Raw genomic sequence first — 17,083 nt, forward strand, 5'->3', positions numbered from 1 at the left:
ATACTATTTTCGCTTCTAGCACCAATTATCTTATTATGTTGAATTAGGTGAACTACTTTAATGTCACTTATTTACCATTTTATATTTTGAATTTATTGACATTACATTGTAGAAATCTGCTTTCACTTTAACACAAGAGGACTTTTTGGTAATTTTTTTGTCTTCTCCAGTACTGAGATAATTGGTCTGCCTTGTTTACAAGAGTGTTGGTCAAGAAAAGCCATTGCTGACTTTCACGAATTTTAATATGCTGTTGTTTTATAGAGGCCTTTTGAAAACTATGTCAGTATGATAGTAAATAATTCAAATACTGATATACCTTGGCTCCTTATTTCACAGTGTTTCACTTGACTAACTGTGTGACTTCTACCATCAGTTCACTGCTCCTGTGTTGAATTAGGTGAGTCGCTTTAAACGGGGTGAATTCTTATGCTGTCATTTATTTTATATTTTCAATTCATTGCTATTTTGTTGTAGAAATCTGCTTTCACTTTGACATGAAAGGGCCTTTATTGTAAATTCTTGTCAAAAAAGCCAACTTAAATTGACCATAATTTCTTGTTAAAAGCTTGAAAAGAAGAAAACTTCCAAGATGGATGAATATTTTTTGTAGACACTGCACAAACTCTCTGGTTATCATTCTCCGGCACTAAAATAAGCTCTCCTACTGCTTCCCTTATATACATATCATGTATAGTACATTTTACAAGAGAGTGGTGTTACTGAAAGTCTTGGGGTGGCACAGAAAAATCAAAAGCCATAAATGAGTTTTAGGATTGTTTTTGTGCTTCTGTTTTATAGAATTTATTTAAAAACCATGTCAATCAAATACTGCTATACACTGGCGCCTTATTTTACAGTGAATTGTCTGATATACACAGAGTAATATGGGTACAGTTAACATTCTGGGGCCTCATTTATAAAACATTGCGTAGGATTCATACTTAAGTTTGCATACGCTGAAAATCTGAAATGGGCGTACGCCCTACGCCCCTGATTTATAAAACTGTGCGTAAGCACAGCTGCACGCAATTTCTTTATAAATCACACACCAGCTGGAAGATTGCGCAGGTGGATCCACCTCACATCCCACCCACAGCACACCCACATTTTACCATGAATGGTCAATGCAAAGTAACTGATGAATGTATCTGTATATAAATAAGCTGCTGATCCACGGCATTTTACGCAGCGCCCCCTGCAGTCTTTTCACTGCTGTGCGTCAAGATGAATGAGTCATGCCACCCAGGCCACCCTGCCACTAAATTTGTTATGATCATGTCCGATGTACAAATAATTTGTACATTTTTTCGGTTCACATAGACAAATTCATTTTCACTGGGAGCCCTTACAGCAACATGAGTGCAGTCAGTTACGCCGATTACATTTGGGAAACCGGACATTGCTGCAAATTGCTGTTTAATGTCCTGTTCACCCACAGTGTAAGGAAGCCTGATGTATTGACTGGTCATGTTTATAATGTCATCCAAAACAGCTGGCATTATTGCGCTGAGGGATGGTTGTGATATCCCAGACCTAAAGGACATCATTTAACTGTATATCAGACCCAGATAGGATTTAGACAACAAATGTAACCTCATATATTCTTCATATAAAACACACACCTGTCAGCCAGTTCCCGCTGGAAGGAGCCGGTGTCGCCAGAAACCCCCGAGTCGTCAGCTCCTGTGTCTGTACCGGGATGGCGTGGTTTCGGCGGGTGGGTCTGTCTAAGACACGGCCCACTTCAGCACATATCCAAGAGCACTGCTCTAGGGAATCTAAATCAGCTTGTTAGGCAGTCATCATGAGCCAGGAAATCTCCATGATCCCTAAAAACTCTCTCCATTCCGAGCCTATTAACGTGATCTTCCAGCAATGACATCCATTGTGCCACATTACGCACGGCTTTCACCCGCTATTTATCTGCTTGATCAGCGATTGGACTGATTGTCACATGCCTTTTCCAAATTGGTAATCAATCAATGCCACTCACCGCTCTATATCATTTGAAGATGGAAGTTTGATATATGAACATAGTTCTGCAAATACAGTCGTAGGCCGAATAGCGCACTATATGAACATCTACAACAATGAGGGTTTATGATTATCCGGCTCTACAAGTCTAATATGTGATGACAATAAAGGTTTGAGATCAATCTGGTTTCAATTCACCACTTCACCCTCCGGCACTGCCGTTCCCTCTGTCTCCAAAATGTGCTTAAGCAAGCATCAAAGTTGGCGCACCGGTGCGCACATTCTCACGCCAAGTTTGTTTTTTTGTAAATCACAACCTTTGCGTAGAAAGTGGTGTACGCCACTTTCTAGCCCTGTTTTGTGCGTACGCAAGCTTTATAAATGAGGCCCCTGGACATTAGTGACCACCAGTCAGAACAGTCCAGGAGAAGAGAGCAAAACAAAACATTAGAAAACATCATTGTTCTTACTCCGGTTCATTTGTCATGATAGGTAATCTAACTACAGCCACATATGGTATATTAAAAAGTATTTTCAATATTACTTATTGCTGCATTTTGATAGTTACTCTATTGATTAGGAAGGTCTCATTCTGTATTGCATCCATAAGCACAATAATGTCACTGCTGCACATATTTACTGTGAAACAGAAAAAAACTTGATAGAAATAGAAAAATAGTTTTATTTTTTAATTTACTAAACAGATCAGATTTGTACACTAATATAACATCTAGCTGTGCTATGTAGAACATAGAAAGTCCTTGAGTCAAACTGCTGTCTAAAAAGGAAATTGGCGTCATTAACCAAACAAGTTTAAGTAATAATTAATACTCAATAATGTGTTGACATTTTATTTTATTTTCTCTTATTTTATTTGTTGACATGTGTTCTACTGTTCCTTTCTTTTAATTTGCTTTTATTCTAATTTTACTGTTTGATTTTAACTGGAAAGCACTTTGGTCACCTTTGAGTGCTGTAACGTGCTCTATAAATAAATATTGATTGATTGATTGAAGTTTAAATATTAAAGTTAAGGTCCTACAGTGTTGTTTATGATGTGACCTGTCACCTGACTAATTTAAATATTAAAAATTAGGGCCCTACAAAAATTGTATAAAAATAAAATACAACTTTTTCAAACTATAATAAACATTAAGCATAAGGCCCTACAGTATTATTAATTATGGACATTAGCCTGACCAATTTAGAACTAAAATGCTGACCCTACAGAAATATACAAATCCAAAAATTTCCTGAATTTCCTTTGAGCGACTGTAATTTTACATTTTTTTTTCACTCTCCTTTTGTCTGTGTTGTTTTTTTTTTGCCTTTCTTTTTCTCATTTCAGTCACTCCCTTTCATTAGAACAGACCTCCAGCTGGCCAGGTTCAGGGGAGATAGTTGTTAAATAATTTACCACTGATAAGATAAGGTCCCACATGCACATGTAAAGACGTAAAATCCCCAATCATACGACACCAAACATGACAGAAGAGTAAATCGTGCTCATATTTGAGTTGAATAGTGAATGCACAGTTATCTAAACAGTTTATCTGAAGGAGAGTTAATATTTGAAAGCGGAACAGACTGCTTGAGAGGCTTCCTGCATCATTGTCAGAGCTCCCTCCTCACCCTCGTCCTCCCCATCTGACATCCCAAATACCTCTATCCTATCTGTCTCCCCCTTGTTTCTCCCTCTGTGCTCCTCTCTGTCTCTCTGTCTTCCTCCCTGTCTCCCATCCGCTCCTCTACCCCTCTCTCCCCCTGCAGCATGGCACCTGAGTGGAGTTCGGCTTCTCAGCTGACTCCATTCAGGTAATCAACCACCTCCACTAGTCCCGGGCAGCTGGAAGACATCCTGATTACTCACCAAGCAATAAGTACCGGTTCATCCCTCCACACTCTGCCAGATTGTTGAACAAGACTCTCCAGTCAGTTTGCTCTCCAGCCTACAGAAGTCCGTTGGGTTTTGTGATTATTCTAACGCTGTTTGTCCTCTGTCCTCGCCTAGACCCGGCTGTCCGGGACTCCCTCCACCCTGATCCCTCGTCTGTCCTCCTGAAACCATTCGGCACCGGTTATTCCCCTCCTGGATCCCCCATTCTGCCCGGACCCCCTCCTTGGAACCCCGACCATCTCCGTTCACGCCAACCCGGAAACCACAGCAGCAAGCCGGCTGCTCGTCGCCTCCCGGCGACCTCCTGGAGATTCCCCGCCTGGACGTTAGTCACTGTCTGGCCCACCGAACACCTTGGCCCTCCGGATCGTCAGGGTCCGACGTCCTCCCTCCTCCGGCTGCGGCCCTCTGGTCCTTCCCCGGACCTACGGCGACTGCCGATCCCCGGCTCCGTAACCACCAGGCCCGAACCACACTCCACCAACCGCTCCCCCTGCACACCGACTCCTCTCACCCCCCCACATAACTCACTTCCCTGACAATAAAACACATTTTCATTCAGCCTTGGTAGTGTGGCTCTCTGTTCGGGTCCAACCCGCTAAGTTCGTGACAATCATACTCCGTTATATTTTGAATTGCCACCTGGTGTCTGCTACACCTCACTACAGCCTGATGAAGAAAATTGCACGTTTTTGCTGCAGACACCCCATATCCCTAGTGTCATTCTTTACCTTTATCATTGATAACTCCCTTTGTTGTCTACCATTACTACCATTTGTTGTCTTTTGTTATTGGTAACTGTCTCTTACCTTTTGTTTTCTGCCAGATCTTTTGACTCCATCACTATTTGTCATTGATTAGCAGCTTTCTGCAAAGTGACCACTATTTTTTTCTGTTTTTACATACTGTCCCCTCCCAGCTGTCTGACCGACTATAAAATGTTTGACTCTGTAAACGTTCTGAGTCAGCTTAACTTCACAGACTCACACACTGTGTTGGTATGCCAACAGGATACAAGAATACTAATAAACACCCCACTACAGTACACTTCACACGAGGACTTTGGGTGCATTTCTTCAACAAACAAAATTTTTGTCATAAGTAAAGTTTAACATTGGAAATGCAGAGGTTATGGGGGAAATAACCAAATACATATTGCATAAATAGAATAAAATAAAATGTAATTAAATGTTATTTTACTTGTTCTTTTTTTTGGCTTTTTGTTGGTTGTTTACATATGTATTTTTTGTGAATTCTGTTTGCAAATATGATTGCTTCAATGCTGTTTCAAAGTTTTCATATTGTCCTGTAGTCAAACACAACAGCACTGACAATGTGTGTATGCACACACACACACACACACACACACACACACACACACACACACACACACACACACACACACACACACACACACACACACACACACACACACACACACACACACACACACACAGTGAAAGTAGGATGGTGATCTGGTTTGTCTGCATTTCAGCCTCTGTGAGACGTTTTTCACTGGAATCATAACATTGTTCTCTAAGTTACGCCCACACAAGTTATTTACAACTCATGTAACTATACTGTCTAATGGAACTTTGTATTTATTTTAATTATCTTTTTTAGATTATCTTTTGACACGACAACAACACAGTTGTGACTTTGCAGCTGATATCAGACACACTCCTGAGTTGTGCTGTTATGTATTTATTCTATTAACAGCTGTAGACATCTATACCATTACACTAATAAATGTTCTCAATGTGCTCATTCACTTTAATAAGCAGTTACTGAGGCTTTTACTTCCAGCTGCTACATCAAGGGTTCACACCTGTGATAGTGATAATCACCATTTAGTTTCTTCTTTACAGCTGACACTGACAGAATAGCTGTCACATTTTACAGTTACAATCAAAAAGATTAGTTTTTCTGTAGATTAGCGGTAGCTCCTGAGTGTTGCTTACCTTATCTGCACCCTAATAAACACATGAAAGCACTCCCCCTACCATGGCCCTCACTCTAAAGTTAATTTTTAATCCTTGGTCAGGGTAACATCTTGCATTTATGGCAGTATATATTGTGACTTAATCTGTTCCCACCTCATAAAAGTAAACTGGTGTCACTAACTTTTTTGTCTTCTGACTCTTCAATACTTTGGATGTCCATCTCACCTCTGGGATCATGGCTGAATTTTTTAAATGTTTGTGGAGGTTTAGGAATTTTATTGTGATATTCCTGACACCTCTTTTACTTCTGGCTCTGCCACTTGCCATCCCAACCCCGGTAAGAAAATGAATACATGTATTTACATTTTTCTATTTTAAGACACATCTTCAGACATATTGTATTCTTTAGATGTGCCTGTGTAATTGTGTGATGTGTATCCTAAGCTATACAATATATTCTGTATATTCAGTCATCATTATGATAATTCAGATGTTGCTGAATATGGATAGCTTTAAATATGTGCTACTGGTGTTGGATTTCATTGTTAGGATGTCATATAAATTATTAATATTTCTTGAAAAACTGTGTCACAAGCTTAGATCAAAATGCCAGTATGTACAGCTCTCATCTCCTGAGATTAATAAAATCATGCATCATATGTAAAAGTAAAGGCAGGATGCAACATTTTTAGCTTTTTTAGGATTACAGCTAAGAGCAGTTTAGTAATTATCTGTAGACAACTGATTAGATGAAGCCAACAAAATCACTTGTGGTGTAGTACTTTTGCTATTTGAGTGAAGTTAGCATGGCGTGCATCCTAAAGTCAGCCTTACCATATACTTGAGTTTAACATGTCTACTCGGGAGCAGATATGACTGACTTATATTGCCATATAGCCACAGGTGAAACATCAAAGTGTTCCCAGGTGTTTTACTACCTAGTCTTATATCTGATGTTTCACCTTTTGATGAGAGGTGCTTAGAACAATTATAAACTGCTTCAAAATGATCCTCCTTATGTCCAGTACATGAATACAACAAATGTCCAACAAAGTGCTACTCAGGTCTAGACTGAAAACAAACAGATCAAGTTTAATCCTGGAGATGACAAAGTCAGTTTCTAGTGTAGATTATCTAAATCCCCAACCAGTGTCTCCCTAAAGGCCAGAGACTCTTTAACTATTTTCTACTTTTCTGTGTTTGTCTGCAATACTTTAACGTCCACCACAGCAGTGCTCAGGTGGCTCTTTATCATTATATTCAGACCTGTCTTGTGTCCTATGCTGCCAGAAACCCAGAAAAACCTCTACACAGGAAGCTGGAGTGTATAAACTGGCTCATTAATATTCTCTGTGATTTGAATGATAAATTTCATTGCAAATGTGCAGTTCACCATGGCTCAGATATTTGTTTCTTTCCTTGCAGGTTGTTTGAAAGGCCCATATTACCTCACAGTTACATTAGCAAACCTGAATATCAGGCTTTTCGTCTGTAATGGTTATATTAATGTCAATCACAATAGAAATACATATAAAAATCATATAAGGTCTGTATTTTGCTACCGCTACCACTTCAGGTACAGCCACTGTTTTAGCTAATTATACTTGGCAGTAAAAATAGTTTTTACGTTTAAAATCCAAGCAGTGTAAGGTTGCTAGGTTTAAGCAGTGCAAAGGTCACGGTACTCTTACGACAGCTGTAAAAAATCTCACTTGTAAAACTTGTTATATATGAGATGCATAAAGAAAGCAGTAGGAGATGTTATCTTAGTGCTAAAGTAAAGCATACCAGAGAGAGGTGTACACAAGAGAATCTTTGGATGACAGAGACACCAGTATTAAGAGCAGGAACAAAAGAAATAAAACATTAATCTCCAGAGGGAAAGATTATAACATCATATTATGTATTACAGTATTACACTTTATTCCTTAACATGCGAGTCGTATTATATTAATACAGACTGACTTTAAAATTTATGATACATTGTATTTTGAATTAATTTCATAAATCCAGAAAGACTATATTTGAAAAATAAAGAAAGCCAAAGTTCCAGTGGTATCGTATCCACATCTGCAGCCAAAATTTGTGAGACCACTACATCAAAATGAAAGACCTTTGATAATCAAAAAATATATTAGTTGCTTTACGTTGTCTTCTTAGCAGTAATATGTCATGGAAAGACCTCCATCAATGACCCTTTGTACCGTGTAATCTTTGACTAAATTGAAAAGTGGGGTCATGTTCAGGGGCTGAATCAGTTCCATTAAATCAAAGACTGCAATCTCCACCCCTTTCTGCTCATCACAATTCATGCAAGTTTGACTAGATGTGGTTCTCTGAACATCTGGTCTTTAGCTGTTTGTTTTTTATATAGTACAGTAATACGCTATATATGAGAAAACCAAATAAGTAATGAAATGCATTTCCTCTGTTCATAAATGTAAAGACAACATACAGCAAAAAAACTTTATGAAAACAGAAAAGAAAAGAGACATGATGTATTTTCCGTAGTCTTTAATAATCTTTAACGTATTAAAAGTAAATCAAACTGCAGTAATTTTAATGTTTACCTCTAATTAGGTTTTCTGATCATTCATAGAATTGAGACAGCATAGTCAAGATTGTATAGTGTTGTGTATTGTGCTCACCTAAAAGCTAAAAAATCTATATTATGGTGTTCTTCAAGGTTATATTTTAGGTCCTGCACTTTTTAAACTTGCCACTTGAAAAGGTCACCAAGAGGTGATATTATATCTGACCTTTATTTGGTTAACCGAAGTGAAGAATTGTCTGATGTGTTGTACCTCATTTACTTGTTTTGGCATGTTCACTTCTGTCTCAAGTACATGTCAGCACCCATTCAGACTAATTGCAATCATGTGTAGCACAGTGTATTAAGTACGTTAAACAACACAGTCCTTGTTTGCATTTACAGCAGGCAAAATGTGGTTTTGCAATAATCCTCATGGCGCTGTACTGGTGTACAGAGTGTATCCCTCTGGCTGTGACTGCTCTGCTGCCTGTTGTCCTCTTCCCAATGATGGGCATCATGGAAGGAACTGAGGTATTTCCAAATCTATACTTGACAGTGATTGAATATTACCTTTTTTATATATACTTTTTTTTTACTATTCTCCCTGTTTTTTTTTTTCTAGGATCAACAAGTCAGCGAGCTCCAGCATATTTTGTTTTGATTCTGCTTTCTTCTCTTACCCAGGTTTGCATTCAGTACCTGAAAGACTCCAACATGCTGTTTTTTGGTGGGCTGGTGGTGGCCATCGCTGTGGAGCACTGGAACCTGCACAAGAGGATCGCCCTTCAAGTTCTGCTTCTTGTGGGGGTGAAGCCATCATTGTAAGATACTTACATATGTACTTACATACACCTCTGTTATAGCTGCACTACAAGTTATGAAGGCCCACCTGTCCACGTACCTACCCACATACATGAAATGAGGACCATCAAAATGGAAAAATGACTTTTTGAATGCAAGACCTGACGTTTACAGAGCCCTGAATTCAATCCCATCCCATATCTTTGGGTTGAATTGGATTGCCAGCAGCATCATTGGCCAGCATGTCTTTCACTGGGTGGGACAAAATCGCTGTAGTCAGATTACACAATTTAAGGCTTTTATAGTAACATGTTAATTCCCGTGGTTATAGAATGAAATGTTCAACAACCACATATGACTGTCATACACACTTTCGTCAAACTTTTCTTTATCATTCAATTATTTTGTTCACTTCCAGCCTGATGATAGGTTTTATGAGCACCACGGCCTTCCTGTCCATGTGGATCAGCAACACAGCGGCCACAGCCATGATGCTGCCCATCTCCAACGCTGTTCTGCAGCAGCTGTCTGACACAGAGGCCAAAGCTGAAGAAAGACAATGTAGGCTGACTGCTGCAGGGGATGGTCAGGACAACCAGGCGTTTGAGTTGAATGACACCAAACAAACAGACAGCGAGGAGCTCAAATCAGAGGACAGTAGCATCAGCATGGGTGTGTTTAACGGTTGCAGCCTTGTTTTTACCCTTTATTATACACTTATTAGTTTTCTGGGTGTTTTTATTTTACTGATGTTGCTGTAATGGTGTTTGCAGATAAAGATGAAGATGATAACTTCAAAGACATGAAAGAACTCAAGGAAAATGGTGTTACAGCAGGTAAGTTTTTCACTTTGTCCTGAGGTAAATGCTCATTTTAAGAACAGAAAGGAGCCAACAAATAATAAAGGTCCAAATTCTTCACCAGAACATATAAATTAAAGAAGACAAGTACAAAAATACAGACCAAATGTATTCTTGCTACATTCTACCATATCTAAAATACAAATCTTTACATCTTTAAAAAAACTGGCTCTGTTTATTTAGTTTTATTTGTCAAATAACTAACCCTAACCCTGACTTTTACAATTCCAGACAGCCCATTCTGCAATTCCAATAATGTCATATTACATATGAGACACTTCAACCATTAATATGTTCTTTACAACTCCACATGTCTGTGCTTTGTCCCTCCAGATGTGTGTGACATGAGTCCTGACTCAGAGCAGCAAAGACTGAAGAGGGAGCAGAAGTATGCAAAGCTGTCAAAAGGCATGAGCCTGTGTGTTTGTTATTCCGCCATCATCGGAGGAACGGCCACCCTCACTGGATGCACACCCAACGTCATTATGCAGGGCCAGCTTAATGAGTATGACCTGAACATAGACAAACTTAGACACAATAAAATGGGCGCGTTATTTGGATACACACTCATCTTCCGATCTTGGACTAACTGATTAAATTCAGAACATTTCTTTTGGTAAAATTTTACTCACAGATTCCTTTTTTGAGATTAAGTTGACAACATCAGTGGTAGCCACAGCCACTGTTAGGGTAAAAGTCCATTCAGCTGAGCAACAGGACAGGACAAGTTCTGATCAAGTCTCTAGTTTCACTCAGTCAGTATTTGAGAGAGAAAAAAAAAACAATGTGAAAATGCTAAATTGGACACACTGAACTGTCATATGTAGGGTGGGTCACAACTCAATATGCAGTGTGGGCATTTTTACAATGGATTGTCAGAATAGTAACTAATGGTTTAGATAACTAGATTACTCTAACTTTCAAAAGCTCCTTTTGTTTTAAACACATGCCAAGTACATCAGGGAAAACCATTGTTTAGATTTATTTTTATCTATCTGTCTAGTTGTAGACTTGCTCATCTCTCAAGAGAGTCCAGTCATGTGTTTAGTTTGTTTTCTGATCTTTTCTTTCTATCATCAACAGACTCTTTCCAGAAAACGGCGGCAAAATCAACTTTGCAACCTGGTTTGGCTTCGCGTTCCCCACTGTGGTGCTAATGCTCGCCTTATCTTGGTTGTGGCTCCAGTTTATGTTTTTGGGCTTTAAGTAAGCTATTGTGTGTTTTAGATCATTTGCTTTTACTCTTAAAGCATCCACATTAAGAAGAAGGAGATTAATTAATTTTTACATTGTGTTACTCCAGCTTGAAAAAGTCCTTCGGATGTGGCACAAATAAAGATGGTGACAGGGAAGCCTACCAAGTGATCAAAGATCAGTACAAAAAGTTGGGCGGGATGACATTCGCTGAGGTCTGTGTGCTGGTTATCTTCACATTGGTGGTTCTGATGTGGTTCACCAGAGACCCTGGGTTCATACCTGGCTGGGCCACTGTGCTCTTCAACAAAGACAAACCGTAAGTGCATTGTTGTTACACAGCTTTGGCAATGTCGAAACTACACCACAGCTTTCAGGGTGTAAACTTGCCAAAAGTAAAGAAGTAAACAGTTAACCAAACAATTTTCCCAGTTCAAGAAGCAGAATTTAAAGAAGGACCAACTAGTGAAGGTATGTCAGTGATTGAATAGTGGTCTCTATGACACAGAGTATCAGTTTGTTGTATCTTTGAGTGCATATCTTGTGTCAGATATCTGATTGTTGAATCAACCAGGCAGTAAACCCTCTGTCCATTCTTTAGAGTTTATTAACGCACTTCTCATTGCAATACCAAAGGTTATTGTTTTGCAATATTATTACGTCCAACAGATATTTTCCATGTTGTTTCTCAACAGGTACGTTACAGATGGCACTGTGGCCATATTCATGTCATCACTCTTCTTCTGCATCCCGTCTAATTTGCCCAGATGCTTTTCGAAGTCCAAAGATGGTAAGTTTGGCAACAAGTTCAAAATGATTTCAAGTTCACAATAAGTGCATTGATATAGATACCTTAACAATAAAATAATGTGCAAATTAGCTATGCATATTTTCAGGATTACTTTGTAAAGGTATGAAATAATGAAAGTGTCCATTTGAGTGGAATATGTATGTTTTAATTTTCACAGCAGTACTGACGCAACTGTGACTAAAAAACAAAACTCAGCATGTTTTCAGAGAAGTAAAAGTATAGTCTACTGTATGCCGAAGCAAGAATTCAGGAACTTGATCTCTCTTCAGTTTTCCAGTATACGGACACGTCTGGACAGCGCAATGGAAAGTGCTTGTTCACTGTTGTATCACATATTATATTTGCGGCACGTCACATGACGATAGAAGTGCAGTCTTCTGAAAACGTCTTTTCTCTATCTGTGACATCTCTGTGTTCTCTAATAGTTAAAGATACCATCAATAACTTTTACTGCCTGTGGCAACTCATCTCGCTGATTCAGTGCTTTCAAATGAACTCAGCTCCTTCCTGAATTGTATCTTGATAGCCTCAAGGTCAAGCCTGTACAACAGTTAGTGCTGTTCTGTTCCATAGACAAACTACTTTTGGACCAATGATTATTTTTTTCTCCTTTGGTAATTTAAGTTGAGCGTGTCCTGCTTCTGCCTACAAGCAACACAGCCTTTGCTGCTGCTCAAAAAACGGAAAAGCAGTGTGTTTTGTACACACAAGGGTGCCACAATGATTAACGCACACTTTAAAAGGTGTGATGCAGACTTGGAGGTGATGAGGTGTAAAGGTTCAAAACTATCAATCCCATTGCAACAGGACATTTAAATTATGATTTGGCAACTTGCCTATGTTACTTTTTATCTTTATGGCGCACATTTATGGCCACATCATCTTATCTGAAGACTATCAAAGGTTTTCTGGTTTAGATAAAACATTGTTTATGACTGCCCCACCCAATACCTGAAAACAAACAGTCATCTACAAGGATAAAGATTTTTACTCTTTTTCTTCTATTTCTCCTTATTCTGTAGGGTCACCTCCTGAAGCCCCCATCCCAATGCTTAATTGGAATGTTGTCAATCAAAAGATGCCTTGGAACATCATTTTGCTCCTTGGAGGAGGCTTTGCTTTGGCCCATGGAAGTGAGGTAACTCTGTTAATCTTTCAAACCACATTTTTCTGAAAATAATTCTGTCTAAATGTATAAATGTTTGGATAGTTACTGACGTGTGTTTTCCCACATTGAATACAGAAATCTGGACTTTCTGACTGGCTGGGAGAATGTCTCTTACCGCTGCAGAGTGTCCCTCCTTTTGCCATCAACATCCTTCTGTGTCTGCTGGTGGCCATGTTCACCGAATGTTCCAGCAACACCGCCACCACTACACTATTCCTACCAATAGTCGCTTCTATGGTGAGACGTAACAATATGATGAGAATAACTCGGTCTTCAGCTCTTACTCTCACATACATCCGCTCCATTAAACATGATATTATAGCACTATATTACACTGAACACTGTATGAAATCTTTACAAGTAACCCCAAAAATAGAACAAATTTGGTAGCCAGAAGTAACAAAACATAAAATATGTTTTTGATTTCGACATGACAACATCAAGTCCTGGCTGGTTTTGATGTATTTGTCATTTGTAACTCTGTTCAAAAGGTTCTTAAAGCATCATCATGCACCTATTTACTGTGCTTTTTCTCAATGTAAATCTCAAGTAAGAGGGTAAAATCTTTAAAAGCATGTAAGAGCACATATTTTATGTGCAGATTCAAGCTGATCATACAGTATATTATCTATGAACTAATTTATATGATTCTTAAAATATGAAAGAGTTCAAATCTTTTTATTGCTTGCAGACACAAAGAGCTGCTTGCTGTTAGAGCAAACCTTAAAGTTGCATGTGTAACAGATCTTTCAGCTTGACTGATATCAAAGAGTTGCACAAAATGTATCAGTAATTGGAAAAACATTTTTGACTTCTACCTGTTCAGTTTGCATCTGTGGTCATGTATTTTTTCTAGGCTACTGCCATTGAGATCCACCCGTTGTATGTGATGCTTCCCTGCACCCTCGCTGCCTCGCTGTCGTTCATGCTGCCGGTGGCCACTCCACCCAACGCCATCGCTTTCTCCTATGCCAACCTTAAAGTCATGGACATGGTAAGACCTTTCAGACAAGAAAGATGCCCCATAAGTGTGCATGTTGACATGCGCACAGTGTTTTGTATAAAGGGTGATATCCAATTTTTAGATAAGCAGCTTATATTAATCCTTATATCTGATCATTATCATCTATGTACATGCACACAATATCCTGAATATTACCATGGAAACTGCGCTTAGGCAGACTGAGCTGCAAATGCGAAGTACGCATGCCTCAGCAGCTTAATAGATTGTTACGATATTATGAGATTGGTCTGGGGCTTAATTTGATGAGTTGACAAAACATTGTTTTGCATTGGATCGGGGTCCTGATATCATTTTGTTTATGATTTATTACTTATCTGGTTGTTCCAGGTCAAGGCTGGATTCATGCTGAACTTAATTGGGATCATTGCCATCAACATTGCCATCAACACGTGGGGCGTTGCCATGTTTCAGTTGAATACATTTCCAAGCTGGGCAAATGGGACCGAGACTCCTTGAATGTGAACTCAAGGAAAGCATCTTCCTGTTTATCAGGATTCCACCACTGGAGTACTGGGCTGGCACATGTCTTGGTATTTGTCATTAGGCTCCCTTGTGTGCTCCAGCCAGTGCTTGCGAGTATGCAAATAGGTCTGTCCTTGAGCGATGACACAGATGCACCTTTTGATCCTATATTCTGCTTCACAGTGGGTATGCTGATCTGGAATTTTGGAGTACTGTTCTGTGATTTTTTTTTTTCCTACTGAACCAAAATTTCAGGTCATTTAGCTAAATCATCTCAGGGACATTCTACCAAGCAGATAAGAAGTTATTGCTTTCACAATTAAAAATGTCATTTTTGTGCAGGATTAAGTTTAACTTCATGTGCAAGGCATGTTATTTAAAGCCATTTTAATGCAAGCAGATGCCATTCTGAATTGCAGTGAATGTATTTTTGCATAACGTTCTAATTGCATCTGTAATAAAGTAAGTAAGTAAGTAAGTAAATTTTATTTATATAGCACCTTTCACAGACAGAGAGCCACAAGGTGCTTCACAGCATAAATAAAAACAACAATTAAATACACATAAATAGTCAACACTAAAAAATAGGATCATAACAGCCACAAAAACTAAGCAAAAGCCTGAGCAAACAAGAAGGTTTTAAGTTGTGTTTTAAAAGCGTCAACAGACGCAACTGAGCGGAGAGAGAGCAGGAGATCATTCCAAAGCCTGGGAGCAACAGCCTGGTATGATCGGGCTCCTCTGGTCTTAAACCGAGTACGTGGCACCTTTAGCAAATTCTGATCCGCAGACATTAAAGCCCTCGCAGGGGAATAAGGCTGGAGCAGGTCACACATATAAGAAGGAGCTTGACCATGCAAGGCCCGAAAGGTTAGAACCAAAATCTTAAAGTTGACTCTATAAGAGACTGGCAGCCAGTGAAGCTCCTTTAAAATGGGAGATATGCGAGTCCGCCTGTTTGTGCGGGTCAAAATTCTCGCTGCAGAGTTTTGCACAAATTGCAGCCTCAAAAGCTCCCTCTTGTTCAGACATGAAAACAAGCTGTTAGAGTAGTCTAAAGGTGATGAAACAAAAGCATGAATGATGAGCTCTAAGTCATTACATGAAACCATTTTCCTGAGTTTAGAGATTTTTCTTAGTTGAAAGAAACAGTTTCTTGTCAGCTGCTTGCAGTGCTGCACTAGAGACATGTCTTTATCAAGGAAAACACTCAGATTTCTCAGACTCGATTTTGCAGACTGCCCTAAGTCACCAAGGTACTGTTTGATCCCTGGAATTGAGACGTCAGGGGCGACGATGAGTGTTTCAGTTTTGTCTGCGTTGAGCTGAAGAGAATTTTCACTAAGCCATTGTTTTATTTCAGCCAAACAATGGAAAAAGGAATCAAGCTTCTTTATCTCAGCCGGTTTAAAAGAACAATAGAGCTGAATGTCATCAGCATACAAGTGGTAAGAAACATCCCTGAACATTTGGATGATCTTACCCAGGGGGATCAAGTACAGTAAAAATAAAATAGGGCCCAGGACGGAGCCTTGAGGCACCCCACACAATAGATTCATGGACTCTGATTTTATCTGGTTTGTTGACACACAAAAACTATGTCCAGACAAATATGAGGTAAACCACTGGAGAACTGACCCCGACAGACCCACCTGATCCCTCAGTCTACTTAACAGGACCTGATGGTCAACAGTGTCAAAAGCTGAGGACAGATCAAGGAGAACTAGCACGGTGCATTGACCCGAATCGGCAGACATCATTATGTCACTGGACACTTTCAGTAGGGCTGTTTCCGTGGAGTGGTGCTTACGGAAGCCAGATTGAAATTTGTCAAAGAAGTTATGCTGATCAAGGTAAGAAGACAGTTGATTGCAAACCACCTTCTCAAGGATCTTTGACAAGAATGGCAGCTTAGAGATAGGCCTATAACTATTTCAGTCTGCCGGGTCTAAACCTACTTTTTTAGTAAAGGCTCCACAATGGCGTGCTTGAAGGCATTTGGAAACACACCTGATGAAAGTGTTACATTATTTGTTTAACCGATAGAATAATGCCAGTGATTTAGTTTTTTGTTTAGTTATTTGTATACATTTATGATTTTATCCCTTTAGACCAGGGGTGGGCAAGTAGATGTGGCTTCGGGACAAAATGTTTGTAAACAATCGAACAGCGGGCCAACCTGCGAGGGGGTGTGCTCTGATTCCGCGAGCGGGTCGGGCGATACCACGAGCAGCGGAGCTTCTACAGCTGATCGCTGCTGCTTGGGACACACGTCTCAATTCTGATCACAGATGTATTAAAAAATGGCTCCCGAGACACACACACGTTTTGCACACACTGTTGCTCAGTGAAATCTGGCTGGTACAACCGTGTCCGACCAGTAGTGCAAACGCGGAAATGCCCGGCAGCAGCC

At 39.5% G+C, this 17,083-nt stretch overlaps 1 protein-coding gene across 1 annotated transcript; it reads left to right on the forward strand.

Moving 5' to 3' along the window:
- The first annotated feature begins 7,795 nt into the window (after positions 1–7,795).
- LOC110962754 (solute carrier family 13 member 2-like) lies at positions 7,796–14,861 on the forward strand. Its single transcript, XM_022210758.2, has 12 exons — positions 7,796–8,881; positions 9,035–9,171; positions 9,570–9,823; positions 9,925–9,987; positions 10,345–10,516; positions 11,095–11,217; positions 11,315–11,524; positions 11,901–11,995; positions 13,039–13,154; positions 13,260–13,421; positions 14,041–14,178; positions 14,536–14,861. The coding sequence occupies exons 1-12, from the start codon at positions 8,783–8,785 to the stop codon at positions 14,662–14,664; spliced, it is 1,698 nt and encodes a 565-aa protein (XP_022066450.1). The 5' UTR covers positions 7,796–8,782; the 3' UTR covers positions 14,665–14,861.
- The last annotated feature ends 2,222 nt before the right edge of the window (positions 14,862–17,083 follow it).

This window comes from Acanthochromis polyacanthus, chromosome 13 (assembly GCF_021347895.1).
Source record: "Acanthochromis polyacanthus isolate Apoly-LR-REF ecotype Palm Island chromosome 13, KAUST_Apoly_ChrSc, whole genome shotgun sequence".
Classification (NCBI taxonomy): Eukaryota; Metazoa; Chordata; class Actinopteri; family Pomacentridae; genus Acanthochromis; species Acanthochromis polyacanthus.